The sequence below is a fragment of the Mesoplodon mirus genome (assembly GCF_964341445.2).
Source record: "Mesoplodon mirus genome assembly, chromosome: 6".
Lineage (NCBI taxonomy): Eukaryota > Metazoa > Chordata > Mammalia > Artiodactyla > Ziphiidae > Mesoplodon > Mesoplodon mirus.
This window is the reverse complement of record NC_138982.1, coordinates 100,976,825-100,990,967: the sequence shown is the minus strand read 5'-3', so window position 1 is coordinate 100,990,967 and position 14,143 is coordinate 100,976,825. Positions and strand designations below refer to the sequence as shown.

General features: G+C 36.2%; 1 protein-coding gene across 1 annotated transcript in view; it reads right to left on the bottom strand.

Annotated features, from left to right (window-relative positions):
- Nucleotides 1-14,143, bottom strand: part of DCBLD2 (discoidin, CUB and LCCL domain containing 2) — a 97,034-nt gene that overhangs the window by 10,687 nt on the left and 72,204 nt on the right. Inside the window, exons 5-12 of the mRNA XM_082625046.1 lie at nt 13,217-13,289; nt 12,763-12,896; nt 11,084-11,124; nt 9,985-10,200; nt 9,080-9,204; nt 4,356-4,506; nt 3,460-3,546; nt 3,188-3,313 (exon numbers count right to left, since the gene is read on the bottom strand). Of these exons, the coding sequence (XP_082481172.1) occupies nt 3,188-3,313; nt 3,460-3,546; nt 4,356-4,506; nt 9,080-9,204; nt 9,985-10,200; nt 11,084-11,124; nt 12,763-12,896; nt 13,217-13,289 (953 nt within the window). The remainder of the gene's footprint in view (nt 1-3,187; nt 3,314-3,459; nt 3,547-4,355; nt 4,507-9,079; nt 9,205-9,984; nt 10,201-11,083; nt 11,125-12,762; nt 12,897-13,216; nt 13,290-14,143) is intronic.

The window sequence follows — 14,143 nt, the reverse complement described above, 5'->3', positions numbered from 1 at the left end:
TGCAGAGGCCTTCATGGATACATGGAAGTGTGTCACATTATTTGCTCCACCTTTGCAGTTTTTAAATCACCAAGACAAATTAAAAGACAAATGATAAACTGGGCAAACATATTTTCTGCATATGTGATAAAAGGTTAATATAGTTAATCTATTACAGAATTTACAAGTAAAAAATAAACAACAGAAAAATCAGCAGAGATGAAAGAGCAACGCATTGAAGAGCACAAGTGACCATTAAGCATGTTCACCTCACTAGTTATCAGAAAGATGCTATTTTTGCTTATCAGATTGGCAAATATTTGAAAGAACCACTAATTGTTGAAGAGGGTATCAGGAAACAGGGATTTTGATGGGACTATAAATTGAAACTACCTTTCTGATTGGCATTTGGGGGCAATATCTATAAAAACCTATTACTTGGCAATTCTCTATGTAGAATTTATTCTTAGGAAAAAATTAAGATGGGATTCAAAGATGTATCTTTAAATATGTTTGCTTCTGTATCTGCAGAAGGTTGTAAAACTGGAAGTGATCCAAACGCCCAACAATGAAAGGGAATAAGTAAATCATGGTCTCCTCCTTATAATAAAATATTATCCTTATAATATAATATTAAAATATTATCCAGCAATTGGAAGTGATGGCAAAATATTTATAGATGCAGGAAGATAATAATATAGTATTAAGTATAGAAACCAAATGTGTGTACGAACAAGGCAGAAACCAACACAATGCTGGAGGCTGCAGGGTCTTGGAGATCACTTAATCCCTAATCTCACTCCATAGATAAAGAATCCTGGGCAGAAATGGTCTGCTTAATGTCAGTTGGGACGCTAGTTTCTTCCTCCACCTCTCAACCTCCTCCTGGCCATGAGGGTGATAACAGCAACAACTGCTGCTATTCACTGGGTGCTCAGCGCCAGGCCTGCATCTTATTTACTCCTTATAATCCCACCCAAAGAGAGAAAGAAGCTGAAGATACAGGGAGGGAGAGGATAATCAATAACACCAGGCCTCTGAGAAGCTGTATGGATGGGAACTAGGTGAGTATGCAGGCTCCACAAAAAGGAAGTGCCCTTCGAATGGCTTCTACTTTGGGAAGCTGAAGATGTAACTGAGAGTGACTGAGGATCTCTGGGGTCAAGGGTTTGAAAAATACAGAGAATGTTTCAAACAGCTACTGTTGAGAACAGACAAAAGAACTAACCAGGGAAACAGAAAGACCACCAGCTGCTACTGAGGGCTCCACTGAGGGAGGAGCTGGACATTACAGTGGCATAAATCTGACCATGACATGATTTTCACCAGCATCACTCTCAGCCTGGATGTAAAAATGGAGAAAGGAGAAGTGAATAAGACAGAAATCATGACTCAGGATAGAAAGGACTAAGAAATTAGAAAAAGCAAATGCACTTTATCCCTAAAATTTGTGAAATTGTAGAGAGAATAATCAGGTTCAGATGGATACAGTCTGACTTAATCAGATGCATTAAAATATATGCTTAGGTTCAAAAACCAATAAAAAGTCTACATACTACTGTTCCAAAGAAAAGGAGACAGGAGGTCTTCAACCAAAAAGACCTAGATGTTCTTTGTTATTTTAAAGATTACAGGGATCTTAGTTCTGAAAGAAAATGCTTTAAGAACCCTTTTAGTCCTAAGATTTTAAAATTCTATAATCAGATTTTAAGATGAACAACACTTTTAAATGACTGTTTTTCCATCCAGGTATGTGGTCTGGGATTCCACCCGAACGCATGCTTTCTGTAAACGGATAAGAAGCTCTTTGTGGGATGCTGAAATTTCTTGTCTCTGTCAACTCTTGCTTCTCTCTAGACCGGACAAAATAAATGTTGTCCCTGCCATTTCGAAGGGTTGCCACCAAGTCCTCAGCCACTACTCCCACCCCATGACTGGGCGCCCTGAGGGGAATTCAGGATGGAGAAAAACAGAATACTGGCTCTAAACAGTTAAGGTACATATCAATGAATAATTTCAATGAGCTCAGATTCTTGCATCTTCCCACACATAGAAAAGCACTAAAATCATTAACTTGAGATGTCTGGTTTTTGTGATTAGCAGTAATTTTTTGATGTTTGACTACATTTTTTCCAGCATAAACCCCTATAAATCCTGGCTCCTCCCTCTTTGGAACAGTTTCTCAGAACTATCTGAGAGGCTGTATCCCAGGCTACTGTCCTCAGTAAGAACCTGAATAAAACATAATTCTCAACTCTTAGGTTGTGAGGGTTTTTTTTTGTTTTTCAGTCAATACTAGCTTTTCCTGCAGTAGGAGAAAGAAACTGGTCTCTTTGGGAATACTTCAGAAGATAGGAAGGAAACTGACATGTAGGAAGTTGTAGAAAGTTATCTGAATCCAGGCAAATTTTCAGAAAATGAGAATGATTAAGTTCTATGTGGCACAAGTTACTCTGAATGAACTGCTTTCTCTTCTCTGCACTGTCCTGAAAATTAGTGTGCTTTTTATCTGTCAACACTGAAATTAATTCCTCCATGGCACTGATGCTTTTTGTTCCTGAATTCAACAGAAATTTTGTTTTCAAACTAGTAAAATAAAAAAACTACTATGTTTTATATATGTTAACAGCTTATATACTAATAATTAAAAGCAAAATTTGAAAGTAAATTGAAAAGCACTATTTATAATCTGAAAAAGTAACTGTAAACATTTAAAAAAGAGACCAAATTTTTAAAATAAATGTTAACAGAGTATCTTTTTTTTTTTAAAGTATTTATTTTCACCAAAACTTTTTTTTTCCCCTCTTCCCTTTTTCCTACCAAGTTCCCTCTCCAGCAAATTAATGTATAATCAGAAAAAAAGTTTGTTTCCTGCTATGGTTTTAGTTATTTCTAGAAAAATTATTTTCCTAAGCCTGAGACTCTACATATTTAGCTACAGAGGGAAAAAAATCATAAAAGGAAGCCTAGAATACAGCAGCCAACTCTAAAGATTTAAAGAACCATTTTACATGGCACCAGATAATAGAACTTAGAGCAATGCAGTCAGCTTTTTCTATAAGGTATGGAATCAAATTTTTTGCTATACTTAAAAAACAGAGGGAAAAAATCCTGAGCGTTTAAAAGCTGGAAATGTTTCTGAAAACTTAAGTTAAAAACAAAAAAAACTCACTACTATGAACAGGTATTAATTTTTGGGTTTGCATACCTTTGGTTACATTTGGAGTTATGGTGGTATTTTTGATTTCAGGAGTGGCAGTCGTTTGCTCTGTGTGTGCAGGAAATTCATTGCTACTTCGAGGTTGTAGTGGTTGAGTAAATTTGGGGGCACGACCTTGAAAAAAGTTTAAAAAACTTTTTATTCTTTAATCTATACCAGCTTGATTAAAATAGTTACTTTATAATGCTTTTAATATGTTTATGGAAAATTATACCACAAATCCAGGGAACATCAAATTCTCACATTTAAAGTAGGCATACCTTTGGCTATTTTTGGAGGGGCTGTAGTGTTTTTGAGGTCACTGCTGCTCCGAGGAGGTGGAGGCTGAGTAAGTTTTGGAGGACGACCTTGAAAAATGGTTTAGAAAAGTTTATACATTTTGCTTATAAAAATCATAGTTAAATATAGTAATTTTAAATGTCTTTAACATTTCCCAGAGTATTTAATTCTGCACAGTAATTTTAAATCTCAGAGAGAAATACGTCAGAAGGATAAATATACTCTGCATGAAATGCACAAATATATTGGGATTTCTGAGTTTTTAAATAATTAAATTGTCCGAAAAGAATCTTCTTAGGAAGGAGAATAACAGGGAGTCAGATGATGTTGAATGATAAAGCTATAAAAATGTCGTCACAGTATAATATACTACTCATTCAATTCATTTAATAAATACTTATGGAGGGCCCACTATGTGTCAGGCACTATGGTAGTTTGGGGGTATATAACAGTAGACAAAGTATTAAAATATTATATAATTTTGAAGGAAGTTATTCCCATTTTTAATTGATTCAAAGTAAAAGGCACTTAGGCTAAGGTGACTTACAATCATCAGTGCTTATATGATACAAATATTCTACTACATGAGACCTGATTAAAAATTATTAAGGTTGAGACTACATTTGGAAAGCAATCCCATTGCATTATCTCATCAGTGACATCCTCTTTTTCTTCTTCCACTTGTCATTTTGGAAACCAGTTTGATATCTAATATGATATTTAATAGGGATAACTATTTCTTTTTAAAAATCCCTTTAAGAACATACTGTAGAGTATAAACACTTACATTATTATTAATTAATTTCTCGGAGAACAGCATAGTCATTTTTAATTAATTCAGTGAAAAACACATGTCTTAAACATACTGTTGCTTTACCTTTAGGAATAAACTGACATCCAAGCAGTTCCACTTTCATGGCAATTTTCTGCTGCCATTGGGTAGGATTCACTCTAATAAAACGTGCAATAATTGGTGGCAAAAAGTTATTACGCACATCCTGGTGATAATCTTTGTTTCCTTGAAATATCTTCAAAAAACAACAAAAATTGGTACTTTACATCAACAGAGGCCAGGGCTAAACTGCTCCACTGAAACATGTTTTTGGTTTTTGCTCTGGGCCTTAAATGAGCCCTGCAAATGTGACATTAAGCATTAATTTCTAAGAAAATAAATTAATCATAATTTGGTAAAACTATTAAGAAGCTGCACACTCTTCATAAAATTTCATAGGAGGAAAATACTGAATATAGAAATGATTTTAAGATGACTTAAACATAACAGAAGTTCTAACTTGGCAATTTGGGAAGAAGGTTTCGATTGCAGTGCACAGTATCTTGTATTAATAAATTAGTAACTCTAGTCCTGTGGAATTACCAACTACTTAAATATATTAATTTTATTTTCAAAGTAAAGCATAATTGAACATTTGAGGTCTTAGAGGAAATGCTGTACTATGTACTTTTCATAATTTTTCTCTCAATAAGTAGACTGAAAGTGAATATACACTAACAAACACATAACAGATACATAGCTCCGCCTACTGGAGAAACTATATAAACACAGTTCCCATATCATACATTTTCATTTCCTGCTATTTGAACCAGAAAAGTGACGCTGCCCACTGCCCAATTTAATAATCATAACTAAATAGCCACAAATGCATCACATGAATAATCCTTAGGTAAAAATACAATTTCAGGTGATTATTTCATTCCCTCAACTATTTCAAGCAAATAATAATAGTATCTCACACTGGAACAGCTCTTAATTATTTACAAAGCATCTTCATATAATTAACTCAGATGTTCTTCATGACAAGCCTACAGAATAGGCAGAACCCAGAACACTGCAGTTTATACAATGTAAGTGGACTACATAGCCAGTCAGTTTACAGCAGTGATTTGAATCTGTGTCTTCTGACTTAACCATAGGGCTCCACTGAGCAAAAAAGAGCCCTCCTCGTTCCTTCAGGCCAAATTACCTAGGCAGTTTCTAAAGACCATAAATAAACAGATACCTGTCTAAAATCCAAGTGGTTTTTTGTCAGTTAATGTGAGAACAAGTAAATGTTTAACTCCTCAATCAAGTTATTTCCAAATATTATACCTATTTTCCTCCTGGCTGATTCAAATGGCATTCGACTATAAACTCTAAGATGATTTAATATCCTTCTTTTTTTATTAAAAAAAATTTTTTTTTTTTTGAGGTACGGCCTCTCACTGCTGTGGCCTCTCCCGTTGCGGAGCACAGGCTCCGGACACGCAGGCTCAGCGGCCATGGCCCACGGGCCCAGCCACTTCGCGGCACGCGGGATCCTCCCAGACCAGGGCACAAACCCGTGTCCCTCGCATCGGCAGGCGGACCCCCAACCACTGCACCAGCAGCGAAGCCCCAATATCCTTCATTTTAAAAGAGGTTTGAAGTTACAATAATCTCTGAACTAGTAAGCTTCCATTATTTCCTCAGATATTACTCTCAAGTAAAATGAAGCCAATTCCTTGCAGTCTATTATATTAGTGGAACAGGAACAATAACTAAACATCATCATCTTAGGACATAAAAACTAACCCTGAAATTTTACTCCATACTGCCATCTCATCTTCATAAAAAACTTAAAGGAAAAAGATTTCATAAAAACTAAGTAAAAAGGATTTGCGTTTAATGTATGAGCATTTATTATGACCCCCCGTGTAATGTGGAGGTTTACAAGGTGCCACGAGGGTGAAATGGAAATGGAAGTCAAAGTTTTCACCCTCAAGGAACTTACATTTTATTGGATATTATCAAACACAAAAATGGCATACTATTAAAAAGCAATATATTATGAAAACAACTTGTATATACATTCCCATGTTCTGAAAACAAAACCAAAAGCAGTCTGAATCTTTGTGTATGTGCTCATGCATGTGTGAGTGCTTAGAAAGGGTATGAAAATGAATATATCAATTACCCCTGAGTTGGGAGTAGATGAGAGGGCCGATGGACAAACATAAGTGAGGCAAAAAAGACTGTTATTTCATATAATTCAATGTAAGGACTTCCACTTCTACCCACGACAGACTAACAGGGACTCGATTTATCCTTCTGCCTTAAAGATCTGTAAAATCAGATAAAATATATGAAACAATGGTTTTCAGAGGCTGGACAACACGCAGCATAGGGCAATACTCCCCGAGTGGAGGATAACAAATGAAGTGAGCCCTTCTATTGCACCAGTATTGCCTGGAAAGCGTGGTGGTCTCACTGAATTGAGGGAGAGCTCAGAGATGGAGAGGCTAAGGCAGCTAGAATTTGCAGGGCAGAGTGTGGGAGAGACAAGAATTACAGAGACTTCTGGGGTCTGTTGGGGTTTCCCCTTACACCTTTAACTAAACTATCTGCGGATGGAAAAAAACTACTAGAAAGGAGCAGGAGAACAATTCTCAGGGCCATACAGGGCTGGGCCAGCTTATGTTGCCAACAGAGAGTGGAGAAATCTCATTTACGTGGGACATTGGATCGAGTTCTTAGAACAGTATTGTCTCAGTAGTGGGGAAAAATGAGAACTAAAACTGCTCAGGTGCTGCCTAACAAACCTAAAATGTAAGCTTTGAAAAGATCACATGATTTCCAAGGAACCTAACTGCATCCCAGAATAAAGCTCAAAAATATTTAAAGGAGTAATAATAAAAAAAAGAAATCGAACACCAAGCAATATGAAGTTGACAATGTCTGGTAACCAATCAAAAATTACCAGGCATGTAAAATAGGACCCATAATATCTAACAATATATAAAGACCCAGATATGACATGTTAGTAAATAGTATTAGTAGACAAGGGCATTAAAAGGGTTATTACATACTCCATATGTTTTAGAGGTAAAGAAAGGCATGAGCATGTTAAGGAGAGACATGGAAGAAATTTTAAAAGCCAAAAACTGAATATCTAGAAGTGAAAAATACAATGTTGGAGATAAAATACACCAGATAGGATTAATAGCAGATCAGACACTGAAGAGGAATAGATTAGTGAACTTAAAGATAAAACTGCAAATTTTCCAAACTGGAACATGGAAAGAAAGAGACTGGAAAAAAATAAACAGAGCATCAGTGAACTGATACATCTTCAAGATTCATAATCTTCACGTAGTTAGAATTGAGGAGGCAACATATTCAAGAAAAAAGGGCCTATAATTTTCCAAATCTGATAGAAATTATAACCCACAGATCCAAGAAGCTCAAAGAAATCCAAGCAGAAGAAACATGAAAACAACTACACAAAGGTACATCATAATCAAAATGCTTAAAATAAATTCTTGCTGAAAACAATGCAGACTAGAAAGCAACGGACCAGCATATTTAAAGTATTGAAAGAAAAAACTGTCAACCTAGTATTCTACACCCAGTGAAATTATCTTTCAAAAAGGAAGCCGAAAAAAGTTTTTCAGAAATATAATTCAGTGTTGTTAGATGTTTTTATAATATAAGCATGGATAATACTTATAATTTCAAAAAATTAACTATATTCTACAAGTATAACAAATATTATTGTACAAATAAATATGGATGTGCTAATAGTAAAAAGTAAGTTTGGGGGCATTAGGCAGAAGTAAGTTAGATTCAGAGACAATATTTTTATCTGCTTCAAGGGGTGGAGGCTCACCAAAGATTGAAGTTCATGTGATATCAAGCAGAAGAGAGGAAAGAAGGCCTTGAGTAACAGCTGAAGAGTTTAGATCCATATGAAAGATTAAAGGGAATCCCTGGAGTTTTTTGAACAGAGAGATGAGAAAAGTGGCAAGTGAAAATATATTAGCATATCACGTATATGATAGAGAACTGATAGTATCATAAAACTGAAACAAAACTCACAGGGAGGTTTCATTGAAAAAATGTGCTCATAATTTCAATTCTAGATGAGAGGCATCCACCTTCCTTGGGGACAGGGACCCCTTGTGGTGGGTGGATCAAGGTCCAGGAGCCCAGGTGAAAGTAACAAACCTCTAGTTGACAGCCACCTCTACCTACTTGCTCTCTACCCCTAAGCATTGTCATTTTTTGCTAACTAAAACAACAGTTCATTATTACCACAGAAGTTAAGGAAATAAAGTTGTTTTCTACGACAAAAGTTGGTGAGGTGATCTTGACGTGACCTTTCTATAATATCCTACAATTTAATGCCCTTCTACCGTTAGCTCCTTTGTCCCCACCCCCGCTGGCCTAGAGTAGAAATCCAGGAACAAGTTAGGCTCTCCATCATTCTGTGGATTGATAAGAAAAGCTTTTTAAGGACAAGAGAAATTAAAGTTCCTTTTTATTATTTCTTAATGAATTATTTAAACAAGTGAATTAAAATGCACTGGAAAAAAAAATCAGGGAAGTACTTACCCTTACAATCATCAAAAGGGACCTAGAAGCACTGAGAATTTCCTAACCACAGGTAGAAGGGTAAGGCCAATAACTAACACTACCTAAAATAACCAGAAGAGGGCAGAGTAAGACCAAATGATATTTAATTTTTATATCACACAGGAAGAGCTTCTGTGGCTTTTGGCAAAGGCCGCCTATCCCCCCATCCCCCTTTTTAATGTTCTTTAAAAATACTCTGGTAATCATTTTACCTTATCCTGCTCCACACCAGGCTCTCTGTACACAGTCCATCTCTGCCCATCATCACTGTACAGAATTCTGTAGGCTGACACATAATAATTGTGCTCCACCATGGTGGAGCCGGTGGTTACAATGCCTGGGAATGGAGAGGTCCTTTCGTTAGTGCTCACGGTCTGATCTTTGAAGTTTGTTCTTCACTGAAGCATTAACATCTAAAATGTACTGCTGAAACATTTTTGTCTCTGGCACATTACCATATCTAAGTACACGGTTTCATCCTAATGGTAACTAAATCCTTGGCTTTGCTCCCTTGTAGAGACAAGAAGAATGATGGGCACAGGTAAGGAAAGGACTATTGTATTTTGGCAGCTTGTGTTCACGACACTGCAAAATATAGTTCACCTACTGAGAAAGAATGACTTCCTGGGAATGAATAGATTAAAGATTACTGGTATTATTTTTAGAACCAAAGCAAAATAAATCTTTAACAAAATTATCTACACCAATCCTAACCAATTATTCTGACCATTTGTTAAGTTGCTCTAAATAATTAAATTTATACTTGGCACATATGGAATATTACTTGTAGCACTTAAAATGGACTCCTTGAACACAAATTTCTCTTAATGACTATAGGAGATGGTTATTTCAGATGTCGCAAGATCCCTTTACTGAAACACAACCTTAAAAGAATCTCTTTACAATGAAAAGAAACGCTAGTAAGAATCAAATACCAACTCCTCTCCTTTGCCATGCCTTATAAAACCAACTTCGGTCATATTAACACCAGTACACTAAACTTAAAACTATATAATTAAATTTGCAGTGACCTAATTTTCTATGAAATTCTTAGATGTCACCAGGTTTCCAAATGAAATTAGGATTATAAATCATCTAGAAAATTATGTCTCTTAACCTGTGATCTTCTTTTCCTTATTCAGATCTATTTGCAACCACTGATATTCATCAGTGGCAAAAGCAGCCCAAGGAGGTCCAGGTTTTTTCAGCCTGGCCTTTTCGGGTTTCCAGCTGTTCTCTTGCCCTGTGTGGTCTGTCCACTCCAGCACAGATGATGCCGTTATTTGAGCGTCGGCAATCACGCCAGATTCCATGCCCAGTGTTCCATAGCAACCTGAAACAAAGAAGAAAGTAATTTGGTTTCCAGATATAAACTCAAAAATCTCTAAACACTTGCTCATTGGAAACTCTAATTGTTCCTTTAATTAACATACGCTATGCTGACAATATACTGTACTAGAGGGTTTCAAAAGTATGCAAATGTTTCTTGGGTCTATGTCTTCCTGTCTCATCAGAGAACATACAGACGTTTTTATTCACAGCAGTAATCACTAGCTTAATGGCAACACATTACCCTCTCCCTGGGATACTCTCCCCAGAGGGCAACTCGCTCCCTTACCTCCTCCAGGTGTTTGCTCAGATGTCACATTCTCCATGAGGCCTGCCCCAACCCACATTAAACTTCGAACCTGTCCCTTCTGAACTGCCTGTCCTCTTTCCTTGCCTTATTTTCTACATCTTTTATAATATTGTAAACAGGACGTTATAAACATTCATTTACTTATCCGCTGTTTATTGTCAATCTCTCACTTCCAGAATGTATGCTCCAGGAAAGCACAATTTTGTTTATTCTGCTCACTTTTGTTTCACTAGCACCAGAACAGTGCCTGACAAATGAAAAAAGGCACTCAATATTTTCTGTTGATTGAGTTAATTACTTCAGACATATTCAAAATTCCCTTTTTCTAAGGTAACTTCCATGCTTACATGATCATTTCCCTATTAATATAAAACCTCCAGTTTATTCCATTCATTAAATTATTAAGCACCTATTTTACCTCATAGAGTTATTCGTGATAACTAAATGAGAAAGTGCAAAAAAACCCCAAAACCCAAAACCCAACCTAGCAATTGGCAAAGTGCCTGATGTACAGTGTTCAAAAAATATTGGCTATTATACAAATTATGATAAGTTATAAAGTCCATGAGAGGCTTACCACTTGTCTTAAATGTAAAAAGACTTGTAGATAAGTGTCCCCTGAAAGAGAGAAAGACTTTTTTGGTGACACTCATATAACCACATGATTTCCTCATATTTGTGTTAGCAAAGCTTTCTTTTGTTTTTATTTCACTAAGAACGGTCTATGGCTATATATTAGACAGCATAATCAATCTTCTCTACAAGTATCTAGTGCCTAGTTTCATACATGATTATGCAAGTGCATCCATGCAACCTTCAATATGTACTTTTTCATGAAATAAATTGAATCCTAAAGTGTTTCTGTGGCAATTGCTTTTTGGGAATATATAATGAAAAGTGTAATTCTCATAGAAAGAGGCTCAAGCTTCCTGGGGCAAACAGAAGAAAAGCTGGCTACTACTAAGAGAGACTGCATTTGTTACAGGAAATCAATGTTATCTAAGAAAAAGTTTCAGAGTTACAATGTAGCACTGCATTTGAATTTCAAAGTAACTGGCAGAATAGGAGCTTGGGGAGAGTGGAGGGGTGGGATTATTAGTTATTAGTTCACCATATGGCAGGTCAAAGGGCCCTAAGGAACTTGGAGGGATAAAATCATCAGTGTATGCTCCTGCCTTTAGCACAACGCTCAAACCATCACAAGTGGATGCAACCTGTCCGTTTTTTTAAATATGAAAGAGAGAACTCATGAAAAAAAATTCTTTCTAAAGGTATAACAGTGGAAAGGAATGAAACGATCTGCATAAAATCATCCAGAAGAAACCACAGGAAGGAAAGGTAGCCGACTACAGAGCAGGGATGAGCAAATGACAGCCCATGCATGGCCTGTTTTGTATGGCCAGAAAGCTTAGAACAGTTTTTACATAGTTAAAAAAAGTTGTAAATAAAACAAAAAAGAATGAGTGACAGACATGTGGCCCATAAAGTCTGAAATATTTGTTAGCTGGCTCTCTACAGAAAAAGTTTGCTGCCTCCTGCTTTATACTGTCTTGAGTATGGATCACACTCTTGCCTTCTGAATGAAACTGGCCTAGGACCTGAAGAGAAGCTGGCTTCAATTACGCTTATTGTCTGCAGGACCGAGCATGTCTAAGATGCAAGATTTACAAACAGACCACTCGTACTACACTTCTATTCAATGTTTCAATTTCTCCTGCTTTTGATGCCTAGTCTATGTTTTGTAATACAGTAGATCATAAATACCATGAAAATACATTCTTAAAATATTCTCTTGGGATGAGAGGGATTCATTATACTATCTCTGATTTATGTCAAAATTTGATTTATATTCAAAGAGTTTCAATTATCCTAATCTATCATGGGCCACACAGGCTATAAAGAACAGAGTAGTTAGTTATGCCTTCTGATCTTTAAAATGAAGTAAGGATTTGGCAATATACTTCTAGACTCACTCTGGGCTCTTTCAACACTTAGAAAAGAAGAAACAAATCACTCTTCCAAATGACTACCGACCTTTCTGACAGAGAACAAGCCAAGATAGCAAGACCTTGCCTGCGCTCGTCAATACACTCAGATATCGAGCACACAAAGGTTATTTCATGAACACCATCAACGTTTGTCCTTATCACACAAAGGTTATTTCATGAACACCATCAACAGTGATGCTGCTCAGGTCTAACTCAACCCTATCCCACCCCGTGCAACACGCTTATTATAAACAGCATATATACTTACACCACAGACGTCACGTTGTTAGCCAAAGAACTTTCATAGTACGGGATGCCTTTACTAATTACGACACTAATCCGGCCACCCAAAATGTTTGACACTACGCCTGCATGCACACCAGCCATGCACAATGGTGAGGACTTCAGGGAGGAAAGATAAAAGATTAGTTTTAAATTTTCTTTTGATAATTCATAAACAAGATACTTATATTTCTTCCTCTAGAAATTAATTGATCTGGGCAGTTTTCTTAATAAACATGGGATAGATTATCGATGATACAACACAGAACAGATTTTTAGCAGAAGAAAAACAACAAAATGTTACATATTACTAAAAAGAAGTAATTCCTAGAAAATAAAAATCAAGATAAAGATATACAATAGATTACACATCTATCTATGAAGGAGTTTAAAAAATGAAGTTTTATCATCACTTTAACATAAGTCTATATCCAACTCACATCTCTATATCCATGAGGGATTGTTCCAGATATCTCAGCAAAAGGAAGCAGACAACCAGCTGGGCAGTACTTGCTGTGAAATAAAAACAAGTTAAAGGGTATATAGTGCTGTACTTTCTGGGGAAAAAGACCAAAAAATGTCACTTACCCAGTTTTCAGTTCAATGTAAATACCATAATCTCACCACTCTGAGAGAACCACCACTTCTAAAAAGCCCTTAAGATTTTCTTCCATCCATTTACACATCTTCACATACATATATACAAAAATTATTTCATATTCTATATACTGCTTTATTTTGCTTCATAATGAATGGCAGACATATTTCTACTGTAAGAGCTATTCATAATATTTAATAGCTACATTTGACTTTGTGGATGAACCTCAATTTATTTCACCAACTCTCTATTGATCAAATTTAAGTCGATTTTTAAAAAATGTTTGGCATTCATTTGTTTACTCACTCACTCATCCACCTACCCACTTAACACGTTTACATGAATGTCTATTACATTGTCTGTTAAGTGCTGGGCTGTGCTAGGTACCGCGTTTACAAAGGTCAACCAAGCAAATATGGTGCCATCCTCACTGGGTTTACATTCCCGTGGTGGGAGAGAACATTAAATGGATACTTTAATTAGATTATGATTATGCTACAAAGAAAAGGTACTCTATGAAATAACCGGGAGGAATCTAACTTAATAAAAGTAATACAAACATTCAGCAAACTTACTATGTCCCAGGCAACATTCTAAGTATACTTCGAGTCATCCACATAAGAACCCTACATGGTAGGTATTATTATCCTCATTTTACAGATGAGGAAACTGATAAGCTGTGTGCCCAGGTCACACAGTTGTGTCGTGGTAGATGGGCTCCAGAGTTTGTGTTCATATGCAGGGCTCTGTACTGCCTCGGTCAGTGGAC